The sequence below is a fragment of the Drosophila willistoni genome, unplaced genomic scaffold, assembly GCF_018902025.1.
Source record: "Drosophila willistoni isolate 14030-0811.24 unplaced genomic scaffold, UCI_dwil_1.1 Seg299, whole genome shotgun sequence".
In the NCBI taxonomy this organism is placed as follows: domain Eukaryota; kingdom Metazoa; phylum Arthropoda; class Insecta; order Diptera; family Drosophilidae; genus Drosophila; species Drosophila willistoni.
This window is the reverse complement of record NW_025814251.1, coordinates 28,496-41,667: the sequence shown is the minus strand read 5'-3', so window position 1 is coordinate 41,667 and position 13,172 is coordinate 28,496. Positions and strand designations below refer to the sequence as shown.

General features: G+C 40.6%; 1 protein-coding gene across 2 annotated transcripts; it reads right to left on the bottom strand.

Moving 5' to 3' along the window:
- Positions 1-5,878: 5,878 nt before the first annotated feature.
- LOC124461279 lies at positions 5,879-7,817 on the bottom strand. 2 transcript variants are annotated; one of them, XM_047012821.1, is made up of 4 exons: positions 7,484-7,816; positions 7,082-7,357; positions 6,214-6,500; positions 5,879-6,146 (listed from the first exon to the last, which is right to left on the bottom strand). In XM_047012821.1, exons 2-4 carry the CDS (start codon positions 7,144-7,146, stop codon positions 5,977-5,979), a joined length of 522 nt encoding a protein of 173 aa, XP_046868777.1. In that variant the 5' UTR covers positions 7,147-7,357; positions 7,484-7,816; the 3' UTR covers positions 5,879-5,976. The 2 variants fall into 2 exon arrangements, with proteins under 2 accessions (XP_046868777.1, XP_046868776.1); XM_047012820.1 differs by having other exon boundaries at positions 5,879-6,500; positions 7,484-7,817.
- Between the last annotated feature and the right edge of the window lie 5,355 nt (positions 7,818-13,172).

Sequence of the window (13,172 nt, the reverse complement as noted above, 5' to 3'; positions counted from 1 at the left end):
AGTTTGAATAAGAAGTAGATGCACGAATATCCAAGTAAATGATGGAAAGGTTTATCTTGAATAGACCCAAATATGTAATAATTAGGAAGTAACCCCAAAAGCTTTTTTAAGTTGTTATGGTAACAATGGAATAAGTGTTTAATTCGATTTTTTAAAGAACGTGCTTTATCCCCATCAATCGAATAAATCTGGTCTTGCGGGTATTGTGGAGCCACTTAAAAGCCATTCCCTCAATATTCCACTGTAAATACAACTAGATTATAGACTAAAATCAGTTCTTTACCGACAAAGGCAGTAGGCGGGAGAGAGAAAAATAAAAAGTGAAAAGTAGGCCATGTCCATTTGCCTAGTTTACCTGCCTCATTTCCTACTTCCATATTTCACATTCTAGAAAATCGTGCTCGAGAGTATAGTTCTAATAATTAAAACAAATTTAAAGTATAAATAAATTTCAAATAAAAATGCCCAATCCCTATTGGCCTAACTTTAACAAAAACGGCAAGTTTAAACAATTTGCCCAAAAACTGAAGGTTCCCAAAAAAATGGCTACAGATTGGCGCAGACAAATTATGAAGCCCAAGCCAAAGTGGAAGGATGCACCAAAATGTGCTAAATTTAATGCTCGTCCAAAATTCAAAGGTTTTAAAGCGGATAAAGTTAAACCTAGAACCAAAACGGAGAAGGCGGTATTTTCGCCTAATACGAAAGTAGCAGTGATTGCCCCTTTTGGCCACGTTTCCTGTGAGGTACGCCCACTCACTAGAAGTCCTACTCCCAAACCAAGGAGTATCAAGAAAAAACATCGTGTGGCCGATAACGTGAAAAAAATGGCGGTCAAAAGCCTGAAGTCAGATGGTAAAGAAGTACAAAAAATAAGAAATAAAAAAGAATGGCTTAAGTCTGCAACTAAGGTCGATCAACTGGAAAAGTTCAAGAAAATCGTTAATAAACATCCCCGAGAGCTGGCCATACGAAAAGGACACACCAAGATAAATATCACTGGAAATGACCAAAAAGTTTTGGTTAAGGTGAAGAAAGATGAGGACAAAGCAAATAAAAGAAATAAGGATTACGTATATATTGAATTTTTTTGCATTAGAATTGACAACGATTCTATAAATTTTTTTAAATTTCTATAATTACTTTTTTCGACCCAAATTTGTATTTAAAAATAAGTAAACATCTGGATTGTTAATGCAATTTTATATCTTTTGCTCTTTACAATGGGGAAATTTGGTTGCTTGGTAGTTCGATTGGGCGTCCCGAGGAGCTCATCTTATTTTGGACCGGAATTCATCCAATTAGCTATTGCTTTCAGAGAGCTAAAAACAGGCGGACATGGCCAATTTTTCTAGCTAGCAGACTGATGTACATTTTTACATTTGAGCAGTGACAGAAATCGATATGTATAATTGGTTATAAGTTTAAGTCATATTTTTTTACTTAATAGTTTGAATAAGAAGTAGATGCACGAATATACAAGTAAATGGTGGAAAGGTATATCTTGACTAGGCCCAAATATGTAATAATTAGGAAGTAACCCCAAAAGCTTTTTTAAGTTGTTATGGTAACAATGGAATAAGTGTTTAATTCGATTTTTTAAAGAACGTGCTTTATCCCCATCAATCGAATAAATCTGGTCTTGCGGGTATTGTGGAGCCACTTAAAAGCCATTCCCTCAATATTCCACTGTAAATACAACTAGATTATAGACTATAATCAGTATTTTAGTGTTAACCATTCAAAGAAATAAAATTAAGACATAATATATTAGACTTAAATGTAATATTTAATAGAATCACAACTAAAATATGGTAATAGAAAGATTATTATGAAATCCTGATCAGACACTGACCGACAAAGGCAGTAGGCGGGAGAGTGAAAAATAAAAAGTGAAAAGTAGGCCATGTCCATTTGCCTTGTTTACCTGCCTCATTTCCTACTCCGATATTTCACATTCTAGAAAATCGTGCTCGAGAGTATAGTTCTAATAATTAAAACAAATTTCAAGTAAAAACAAATTTCAAGTAAAAATGACCAATCCTGACTGGCCTAACTTTAATAAACCGGGAAACGGCAAGTTTAAAAAATTTGCCCAAAAACTGAAGGTTCCAAAGATGGCCTTAGATCGGCGCCAAAGTGGAAGGATGCACCAAAATGTGCTAAATTGAATGCGGAAAAAGTTAAACCTAAGATCGAAGCGAAAAAGGCGGTAATTTCCCCTAATACGAAAGTAATGGTGATGGCTCGTTTTGGCCACGTTTCCCGTGAGGTGCGCCCACTCACTAGAAGTCCGACTTCCAAACCAAGGAGTATCAAGAAAAAACGTCGTGTGGCCGATAACGTAAAAAAATGGCGGTCAAAAACCTGAAGTCAGTTGGTAAAGAAGTACAAAAAATAAGAAATAAAAAAGAATGGCTTAAGGCCGCAACTAAGGTCGATCAACTGGAAAAGTTCAAGAAAATCGTTAATAAACATCCCCGAGAGCTGGCCATACGAAAAGGACACACCAAGATAAATATCGCTAAAAATGACCAAAAAGTTTTGGTTAAAGTGAAGAAAGAAGAGGACAAAGCAAATAAAAGAAAAGGCTTATGTATATATTGAATTTTTTTGCATTAGAAATGACAACGATTCTACAAATTTTTTAAAATTTCTGTAATGACTTTTTTCAACCCATATTTGTATTTGAAAATAAGTAAACATCTGGATTGTTAATGCAATTTTATATCTTTTGCTCTTTACAATGGGAAATTTGGTTGCTTGGTAGTTCGATTGGGCGTCCCGAGGAGCTCATCTTATTTTGGACCGGAATTCATCCAATTAGCTATTGCTTTCAGAGAGCTAAAAACAGGCGGACATGGCCAATTTTTCTAGCTAGCAGACTGATGTACATTTTTACATTTGAGCAGTGACAGAAATCGATATGTATAATTGATTATAAGTTTAAGTCATATTTTTTTACTTGATAGTTAGAATAAGAAGTAGATGCACGAATATCCAAGTAAATGGTGGAAAGGTTTATCTTGAATAGACCCAAATATGTAATAATTAGGAAGTAACCCCAAAAGCTTTCCTAAGTTGTTATGGTAACAATGGAATAAGTGTTTAATTCGATTTTTAAAGAACGTGCTTTATCCCCATCAATCGAATAAATCTGGTCTTGCGGGTATTGTGGAGCCACTTAAAAGCCATTCCCTCAATATTCCACTGTAAATACAACTAGATTATAGACTAAAATCAGTTCTTTACCGACAAAGGCAGTAGGCGGGAGAGTGAAAAATAAAATGTGAAAAGTAGGCCATGTCCATTTGCCTAGTTTACCTGCCTCATTTCCTACTTCCATATTTCACATTCTAGAAAATCGTGCTCGAGAGTATAGTTCTAATAATTAAAACAAATTTAAAGTAAAATAAATTTCAAATAAAAATGCCCAATCCCTATTGGCCTAACTTTAACAAAAACGGCAAGTTTAAAAAATTTGCCCAAAAACTGAAGGTTCCCAAAAAAATGGCTACAGATTGGCGCAGACAAATTATGAAGCCCAAGCCAAAGTGGAAGGATGCACCAAAATGTGCTAAATTTAATGCTCGTCCAAAATTCAAAGGTTTTAAAGCGGATAAAGTTCAACCTAGAACCAAAACGGAGAAGGCGGTATTTTCGCCTAATACGAAAGTAGCAGTGATTGCCCCTTTTGGCCACGTTTCCCGTGAGGTACGCCCACTCACTAGAAGTCCTACTCCCAAACCAAGAAGTATCAAGAAAAAACATCGTGTGGCCGATAACGTAAAAAAAATGGCGGTCAAAAGCCTGAAGTCAGATGGTAAAGAAGTACAAAAAATAAGAAATAAAAAAGAATGGCTTAAGGCCGCAACTAAGGTCGATCAACTGGAAAAGTTCAAGAAAATCGTTAATAAACATCCCCGAGAGCTGGCCATACGAAAAGGACACACCAAGATAAATATCACTTGAAATGACCAAAAAGTTTTGGTTAAGGTGAAGAAAGATGAGGACAAAGCAAATAAAAGGAAATAAGGCTTATATATATTGAATTTTTTTGCATTAGAATTGACAACGATTATAGAAATTTTTTAAAATTTCTATAATGACTTTTTTCGACCCAAATTTGTATTTAAAAATAAGTAAACATCTGGATTGTTAATGCAATTTTATATCTGTTGCTCTTTACAATGGGGAAATTTGGTTGCTTGGTAGTTCGATTGGGCGTCCCGAGGAGCTTATATTATTTAGGACCGGATTTCATCGAATTAGCTATTGCTTTACTGCGGACATGGCAGCTTGACAATCTTACTAATGAATACATTTCAAAATGCTTTCTCCTCTCCTTGATCCGACCAATTTTGTGATACCCTCCGGATACTTCTTAGTTTTGGCCCATGTGGAAAGAGTATCAAAACAACGACATTGACGAAGGTCTTTTCTTCGTATTTGTTTGTGGATTTATTTTATATAATTTGTTATGGGCCAAATAATTGATAAACAACAATACAGCTGTTATCGATGGGGCTGGCTCGTTAGCTAGAAAATTAGCTGGGAATTTGGCGCGAAAAAACCAAGAGAACCGAGCTAGTTCTGGGAGCGGTTCCGGTTCCGGGAACAAAATTTGAATTTTTAGGAATCTAAGAGAGTGGAGGAGTTGAGTCTTTTTTGGAAAAAAAGAGGAAGAGGACGAAGAAAAAAAAAGAGGAGTTAAGTTCTAGAAGGCACGTGGAGTTGTTAAGTTGTGCAAGAAGAAAAAAAAACTGAAAAGTGCGTGTGCCTAGAAGGAGCATCCCACCCATCCTTGAAGACCAAGAATTGCATGCGAGACGCAGGACGGACACACACAGGAGCCTTCGGACAGCCAATTCGACGGGATCCAATCGGCCACCCAGATCCGGGTGCTCCAGGTTTTTTTTCTCCATTTAACCTCAACATTAGGCTGTTAGAATAAGTAATTGTATTTTGTTTATTTATATAATTTATTTAATTTATATTTGTATACGTCCCAGTGGTACCCTGGTTAGGCTCAGTCAATATTGTAAAAAAAAAGTGAAATTATTTAATATAATATATGTGTAATGAAAAAAGGAGAGATGTCTGAGTAGAGTCTTGTCTATGTGGGGGTGAGATGACGACGGGCTAGTCCACAGAACATGGGGGCTGCCAGGGAGTACGGGGCCCAAGGTAGGGTGGGTAGATCCTAGTTAATATACCAGCTAATTGTTAATTCCATAGTCCATCTTCCCGAATCCATCTTTATTGAAATGGTAAAGGTCAATAGTACGGAATGATGAGTACAGAGGAAATTAAAATCAAACAAATAGGATCAAGTTCAGGGGATTAAAGTTCTGGAATCATCTCACCTCCATTAACAAAGAATAAATAAAAAGAAAAAGAAAAAAAAGAAACAATCAAAGCATAGAATAAATAGAAAGGAATGTCAGTAGAAGAAAGAGATAGGATATCAAAAATCAGAAAATTTAGAAGAAGCTCGGAATACTTAAAGAATAGAGGAACAGAGGTAATGGGTCCGCCAATAACTCGATCCCAATCAGAAAACCGTGCAGACTCACGAATTTCAAACGTTTCACCGCCGACAGACTTCAACATGTCAACAGACCGAAAGATCAACGAAGAGGATGGGTGCCGTAGGGGGCAGCGGGGCAATCCCAAAACATAATATGGGAACAAGAATGATTCACCAGGCACCAGAAGGTGGATCATATATGGGACCGGAAAACCCACGGCCAGCCCTACCGACGGAAATCACATCGGCTATAAATCTAGCTGTAGCACAGGCGGAAGAGACGTACCGAGCGACAATGTCAGCAGAGAACTCTCGATTGCAATCACAAATTCGCCAAGAGATGCTAGATTTTATGAAGTAGATTCGGGAGGCGGTTCAAGGAGCGGCTCAGCAATCCACCACGATGAGATCCACCAATGTCCAAGGAGAGAGGGCTTCAATCCATCCTACAGAAGCCATAGACCAACGAGTATTGGAGCGACAGCAACGTGAGAATCTGGAAAGTCGTCCACCACAACAATCTTCCTGGCATTGGCCTGAAGATACGAGGCAACAATCTTGAGTGCCAATAACAACGGAACAGCGTCCCGAAATGGTACATCCGAGAAGATGGGGTCTGGTTTTTGATGGAGGATCAAAAGGAATGCCAGTAAATGAATTTATATTTCGTCTGGAGCACTTACAGAAGTTGTACCAAGTAAGTTGGGGCGAAGTACTGCAAGATTTCCACTGCTTGGTAGAAGGGCAGGCCAAGGACTGGTACTGGATGCACGTACGCTCGGCAGGACCAGCAGATTGGCCAAATATGAAGCACGCACTGCAGCAGAGATTCCAGACGCAACGATCAAACTTTGAGCGGGAACGTGAGTTGAGAGAGAGGCGACAAAGGACAGGAGAAAGCGTGGATGAATACCTCCAAGCGATGTTTAGCCTCCGATCACGCTTAGAAAGCAACTCCTCGGACCATGACCTGATCAGAGTAATTAAGGTTAATATCAAAGACAGTATATCAAAAATTATTTATCCAATATGGATATCAAACCTGGAGAAGTTGCGAGAGGAATGTCATGAGGCGGAGAGACTCTTAGCAACTAGATGGTCTCGTGTAGCGGGAGGAGCGGAGCCGCATAGAGTGCAGAGGGATCGGCATCAACTACATGAAGCGGTTTTGGCCGAACCCGAAGGTCATGAAGTGGAGTTTGTTGAAGCGGTGTATAAGCCACGCGAAGGCAGCAAGGATCGGCCAGAACTCGCCTGTTGGAACTGTGCGGAGAAGGGCCATACATTTTGGGAGTGCAAGAGTGTAGTTCGCAAGATATTCTGCTACAAATGCGGACTACCAGGAGTAGTGTTACCCAAATGCCCCAAATGCCAGGCGGGAAACGCGATGCGGAGCAAAACAAGGGAGGAGTTGCGCTCAATGCCGCGTAAGAACTAGTGAAAACCTCCAAAAATTTCATGTTAGAAATAGATATTGTTAATAGATTAAGGCCAATATATAATAAATTAGAATATAAACAATCTAACCTACCCATATCAGCATATTCTTACCAGCAATTTAGTGAAAAACGGAACCCATTTGGATTGGTAGAAGGAACCAATAGGAAAAAGGCCATATCTAGCCGAGTCAAGCGTGTGAGAGAGCGGTACAGACAACGAAGAACAAAACGCCAAGAGGTTTGTTCGGCCTTAGAAGCAGTGTCAAGGCAAAAGGAGAATCAGGCATTCGCTACGGTAAAGATGCAATAGTTTCACGTAGAAGGTCTGCTAGACACGGGAGCTTCAGTGAGTTTCCTGGGCGACGGATGTGAAGAGCTGGTGAATAAACTGGAATTAAAAAGAAAAACATCTTACTCGAAAGTTCAAACGGCAGGAGGAGTGAATCTTGCTATAACGGGAAAGGTGGATGTGCATATTACGTATCGAGGTAGAATACAAGAAATGACGCTGTACCTGTGCCCGTCACTGCGTCAAAGGCATAGATTTCTGCCGCAAATTCGAGCTCGCACCTGATCTCTTGGGAGTAGAGGAGTTGTCCATCGAGGATGAGGAGTTTAATTCCAAAAAGGAGCCGGTGGAACAAGAGGTCCTGGCAGAAGTCTGTGAGAAGTTTCAGGCGGACTCGGACGTACCACATTAGAAGAGCACACGATCCAACTGCTGGATACAGTGCCAGTGAAAGAGAGATTCTATCCAGTATCACCACCAAAGCAGAAGTTGTTGTTCCAAGAGGTCGACGAAATGCTCAAATTGGGAGTGATCAAACTGAGCGAAAGCCCTTGGAACAATAGGGTAACATTGGTGCCTGAAATCAAAAGGAAAATTCAAGTTAACAAAGGAGGCTACCGAGTCATTTAATTTACTAAAACAAGCCCTAACCAACGCTCCAGTATTAGTACATCCTGATTTTAGCCGCAGATTCTTCATTCAGTGTGATGCGAGCCATGTAGGATTGGGAGCCGCCCTGTTCCAGCAGGATGACGAAGGAAACGAGAGGCCTATCTCATTCTTTTCACAGAAGCTACGAGGAGCCCAGTTAAATTATACGGTAACGGAGAAGGAATGTTTAGCAGCAGTCAAGGCGATAGAGAGATTCCGTCCATATGTAGAGCTTATGCCGTTTACCGTCATCACAGATCATTCGAGTCTCCAGTGGTTGATGACGCTGAAAGATTTAAATGGGAGATTAGCTCGCTGGTCATTGGCATTGCAGTCATACGATTTCGTGATAGAGCATAAGAAAGGAAAGGACAACGTTGTGGCAGATATGTTGTCGTGGACCGCGGTAATCGAGGAATTGAATTTTTTTGATTTTGAGACTACCGAATTTGAGAGCGAGGAGTACCGGCAACGATACAAGTGCGTGCTGTCCAATCCAGATAAATTTCCGGACCTACATGCAGAGGACGGATTGGTGCTGAAGAGGATACGGATTACCGATAATGAAATCGGGGATGTGGCGTGGAAATTGTGGATACCAGAGGCATCGACCCATACACTCATACAGCAAGCGCATTATACCGAAGAGGCAATGCACGGTGGAGTCGCACGAACGCTCGGCAGGCTTAAACAGTTTTACTATTGGCCACGATTGGCCGTGCAAGTCAAAAATTACAGACGGACAGACGGACGGACGGACGGACGGACGGACGGACGGACAGACGGACATGGCTAGATCGACTCGGTTGTTGATCCTGATCAAGAATATGTGTACTTTGTGGGGTCGGAGATGCTTCCTTCTGCCTGTTACATACATTTTGGCGACTTTAATATACCATTTCACCCTATGGGTGTATGGTATAATAAGTAAACATCTGGATTGTTAATGCAATTTTATATCTTTTGCTCTTTACAATGGGGAAATTTGGTTGCTTGGTAGTTCGATTGGGCGTCCCGAGGAGCTCATCTTATTTTGGACCGGAATTCATCCAATTAGCTATTGCTTTCAGAGAGCTAAAAACAGGCGGACATGGCCAATTTTTCTAGCTAGCAGACTGATGTACATTTTTACATTTGAGCAGTGACAGAAATCGATATGTATAATTGATTGTAAGTTTAAGTCATATTTTTTTACTTGATAGTTTGAATAAGAAGTAGATGCACGAATATCCAAGAAATGGTGGAAAGGTTTATCTTGAATAGACCCAAATATGTAATAATTAGGAAGTAACCCCAAAAACTTTCCTAAGTTGTTATGGTTAATACGATTTTTTAAAGAACGTGTTTTATCCTCATCAATCGAATAAATCTGGTCTTGCGGGTATTGTGGAGCCACTTAAAAGCCATTAACTCAATATTCCACTGTAAATACAACTAGATTATAGACTAAAATCAGTTCTTTACCGACAAAGGCAGTAGGCGGGAGAGTGAAAAATAAAAAGTGAAAAGTAGGCCATGTCCATTTGCCTAGTTTACCTGCCTCATTTCCTACTTCCATATTTCACATTCTAGAAAATCGTGCTCGAGAGTATAGTTCTAATAATTAAAACAAATTTAAAGTAAAAATAAATTTCAAATAAAAATGCCCAATCCCTATTGGCCTAACTTTAACAAAAACGGCAAGTTTAAAAAATTTGCCCAAAACTGAAGGTTCCCAAAAAAATGGCTACAGATTGGCGCAGACAAATTATGAAGCCCAAGCCAAAGTGGAAGGATGCACCAAAATGTGCTAAATTTAATGCTCGTCCAAAATTCAAAGGTTTTAAAGCGGATAAAGTTCAACCTAGAACCAAAACGGAGAAGGCGGTATTTTCGCCTAATACGAAAGTAGCAGTGATTGCCTCTTTTGGCCACGTTTCCCGTGAGGTACGCCCACTCACTAGAAGTCCTACTCCCAAACCAAGAAGTATCAAGAAAAAACATCGTGTGGCCGATAACGTAAAAAAAATGGCGGTCAAAAGCCTGAAGTCAGATGGTAAAGAAGTACAAAAAATAAGAAATAAAAAAGAATGGCTTAAGGCCGCAACTAAGGTCGATCAACTGGAAAAGTTCAAGAAAATCGTTAATAAACATCCCCGAGAGCTGGCCATACGAAAAGGACACACCAAGATAAATATCACTTGAAATGACCAAAAAGTTTTGGTTAAGGTGAAGAAAGATGAGGACAAAGCAAATAAAAGGAAAAAAGGCTTACGTATATATTGAATTTTTTTGCATTAGAATTGACAACGATTATAGAAATTTTTTAAAATTTCTATAATGACTTTTTTCGACCCAAATTTGTATTTAAAAATAAGTAAACATCTGGATTGTTAATGCAATTTTATATCTGTTGCTCTTTACAATGGGGAAATTTGGTTGCTTGGTAGTTCGATTGGGCGTCCCGAGGAGCTTATATTATTTAGGACCGGATTTCATCGAATTAGCTATTGCTTTACTGCGGACATGGCAGCTTGACAATCTTACTAATGAATACATTTCAAAATGCTTTCTCCTCTCCTTGATCCGACCAATTTTGTGATACCCTCCGGATACTTCTTAGTTTTGGCCCATGTGGAAAGAGTATCAAAACAACGACATTGACAAAGGTCTTTTCTTCGTATTTGTTTGTGGATTTATTTTATATAATTTGTTATGGGCCAAATAATTGATAAACAACAATACAGCTGTTATCGATGGGGAGAAGTTGCGAGAGGAATGTCATGAGGCGGAGAGACTCTTAGCAACTAGATGGTCTCGTGTAGCGGGAGGAGCGGAGCCGCATAGAGTGCAGAGGGATCGGCATCAACTACATGAAGCGGTTTTGGCCGAACCCGAAGGTCATGAAGTGGAGTTTGTTGAAGCGGTGTATAAGCCACGCGAAGGCAGCAAGGATCGGCCAGAACTCGCCTGTTGGAACTGTGCGGAGAAGGGCCATACATTTTGGGAGTGCAAGAGTGTAGTTCGCAAGATATTCTGCTACAAATGCGGACTACCAGGAGTAGTGTTACCCAAATGCCCCAAATGCCAGGCGGGAAACGCGATGCGGAGCAAAACAAGGGAGGAGTTGCGCTCAATGCCGCGGAAGAACGAGTGAAAACATCCAAAAATTGCATGTTAGAAATAGATATTGTTAATAGATTAAGGCCAATATATAATAAATTAGAATATAAACAATCTAACCTACCCATATCAGCATATTCTTACCAGCAATTTAGTGAAAAACGGAACCCATTTGGATTGGTAGAAGGAACCAATAGGAAAAAGGCCATATCTAGCCGAGTCAAGCGTGTGAGAGAGCGGTACAGACAACGAAGAACAAAACGCCAAGAGGTTTGTTCGGCCTTAGAAGCAGTGTCAAGGCAAAAGGAGAATCAGGCATTCGCTACGGTAAAGATGCAATAGTTTCACGTAGAAGGTCTGCTAGACACGGGAGCTTCAGTGAGTTTCCTGGGCGACGGATGTGAAGAGCTGGTGAATAAACTGGAATTAAAAAGAAAAACATCTTACTCGAAAGTTCAAACGGCAGGAGGAGTGAATCTTGCTATAACGGGAAAGGTGGATGTGCATATTACGTATCGAGGTAGAATACAAGAAATGACGCTGTACCTGTGCCCGTCACTGCGTCAAAGGCATAGATTTCTGCCGCAAATTCGAGCTCGCACCTGATCTCTTGGGAGTAGAGGAGTTGTCCATCGAGGATGAGGAGTTTAATTCCAAAAAGGAGCCGGTGGAACAAGAGGTCCTGGCAGAAGTCTGTGAGAAGTTTCAGGCGGACTCGGACGTACCACATTACAAGAGCACACGATCCAACTGCTGGATACAGTGCCAGTGAAAGAGAGATTCTATCCAGTATCACCACCAAAGCAGAAGTTGTTGTTCCAAGAGGTCGACGAAATGCTCAAATTGGGAGTGATCAAACTGAGCGGAAGCCCGTGGAACAATAGGGTAATATTGGTGCAGAAACCTGGGAAAAATAGACTTTGTTTAGATGCACGGAAATTGAATAAAGTAACAATCAAAGATGCTTACCCGTTGCAAAATACTGAGTACATTCTGAGCCGGGTGGAGGATACGATCTTCATTAGTAGTGTTGACCTAAGGCACGCGTTCTGGCAGGTAGAGTTGGAGGTGGAAAGTCGGAAATACACGGCGTTTACCATCCCGGGACGCCCGCTGTATCAGTTCCGCAGAATGCCTTTCGGGCTTTGCAATGCGGCGCAGCGCTTGTGCCGACTCATGGATAAGGTCATCCCCCAAGGCTTGAGAAGCCACGTATTCGTATATCTGGATGATCTTCTGATTATATCCCGCACATTTGAAGAGCACATGAAGCATCTGGAGGCAGTAGCTGAATGTTTGAAGAAGGGCAATCTAACTATCGGATTAAAAAAATCAAAATTTTGCTTCAGATTCCTTAAATACCTGGGATTTGTGATCGGAGATGGAAAATAAAAAACAGATCCCGATGGAAAATAAATAAAGCGATCACGGAAATTCCATTGCCAAACACCGTGAGACAGCTCCGTAGCTTTTTAGGGACGGCCGGCCTGAAATCAAAAGGAAAATTCAAGTTAACAAAGGAGGCTACCGAGTCATTTAATTTACTAAAACAAGCCCTAACCAACGCTCCAGTATTAGTACATCCTGATTTTAGCCGCAGATTCTTCATTCAGTGTGATGCGAGCCATGTAGGATTGGGAGCCGCCCTGTTCCAGCAGGATGACGAAGGAAACGAGAGGCCTATCTCATTCTTTTCACAGAAGCTACGAGGAGCCCAGTTAAATTATACGGTAACGGAGAAGTAATGTTTAGCAGCAGTCAAGGCGATAGAGAGATTCCGTCCATATGTAGAGCTTATGCCGTTTACCGTCATCACAGATCATTCGAGTCTCCAGTGGTTGATGACGCTGAAAGATTTAAATGGGAGATTAGCTCGCTGGTCATTGGCATTGCAGTCATACGATTTCGTGATAGAGCATAAGAAAGGAAAGGACAACGTTGTGGCAGATATGTTGTCGTGGACCGCGGTAATCGAGGAATTGAATTTTTTTGATTTTGAGACTACCGAATTTGAGAGCGAGGAGTACCGGCAACGATACAAGTGCGTGCTGTCCAATCCAGATAAATTTCCGGACCTACATGCAGAGGACGGATTGGTGCTGAAGAGGATACGGATTACCGATAATGAAATCGGGGATGTGGCGTGGAAATTGTGGATACC

What these genes read in the sequence shown, in the direction of transcription:
- LOC124461279 (XM_047012820.1), bottom strand. Translation starts at nt 7,146, where the DNA reads ATGGCCTTTTTCCTATTGGTTCCTTCTACCAATCCAAATGGGTTCCGT. An exon ending in CGTTTTTCACTAAATTGCTG is followed by an intron (nt 6,501 to 7,081) that starts GTAAGAATATGC and finishes TACTCTGATCAG; the next exon opens with GTCATGGTCCGAGGAGTTGC.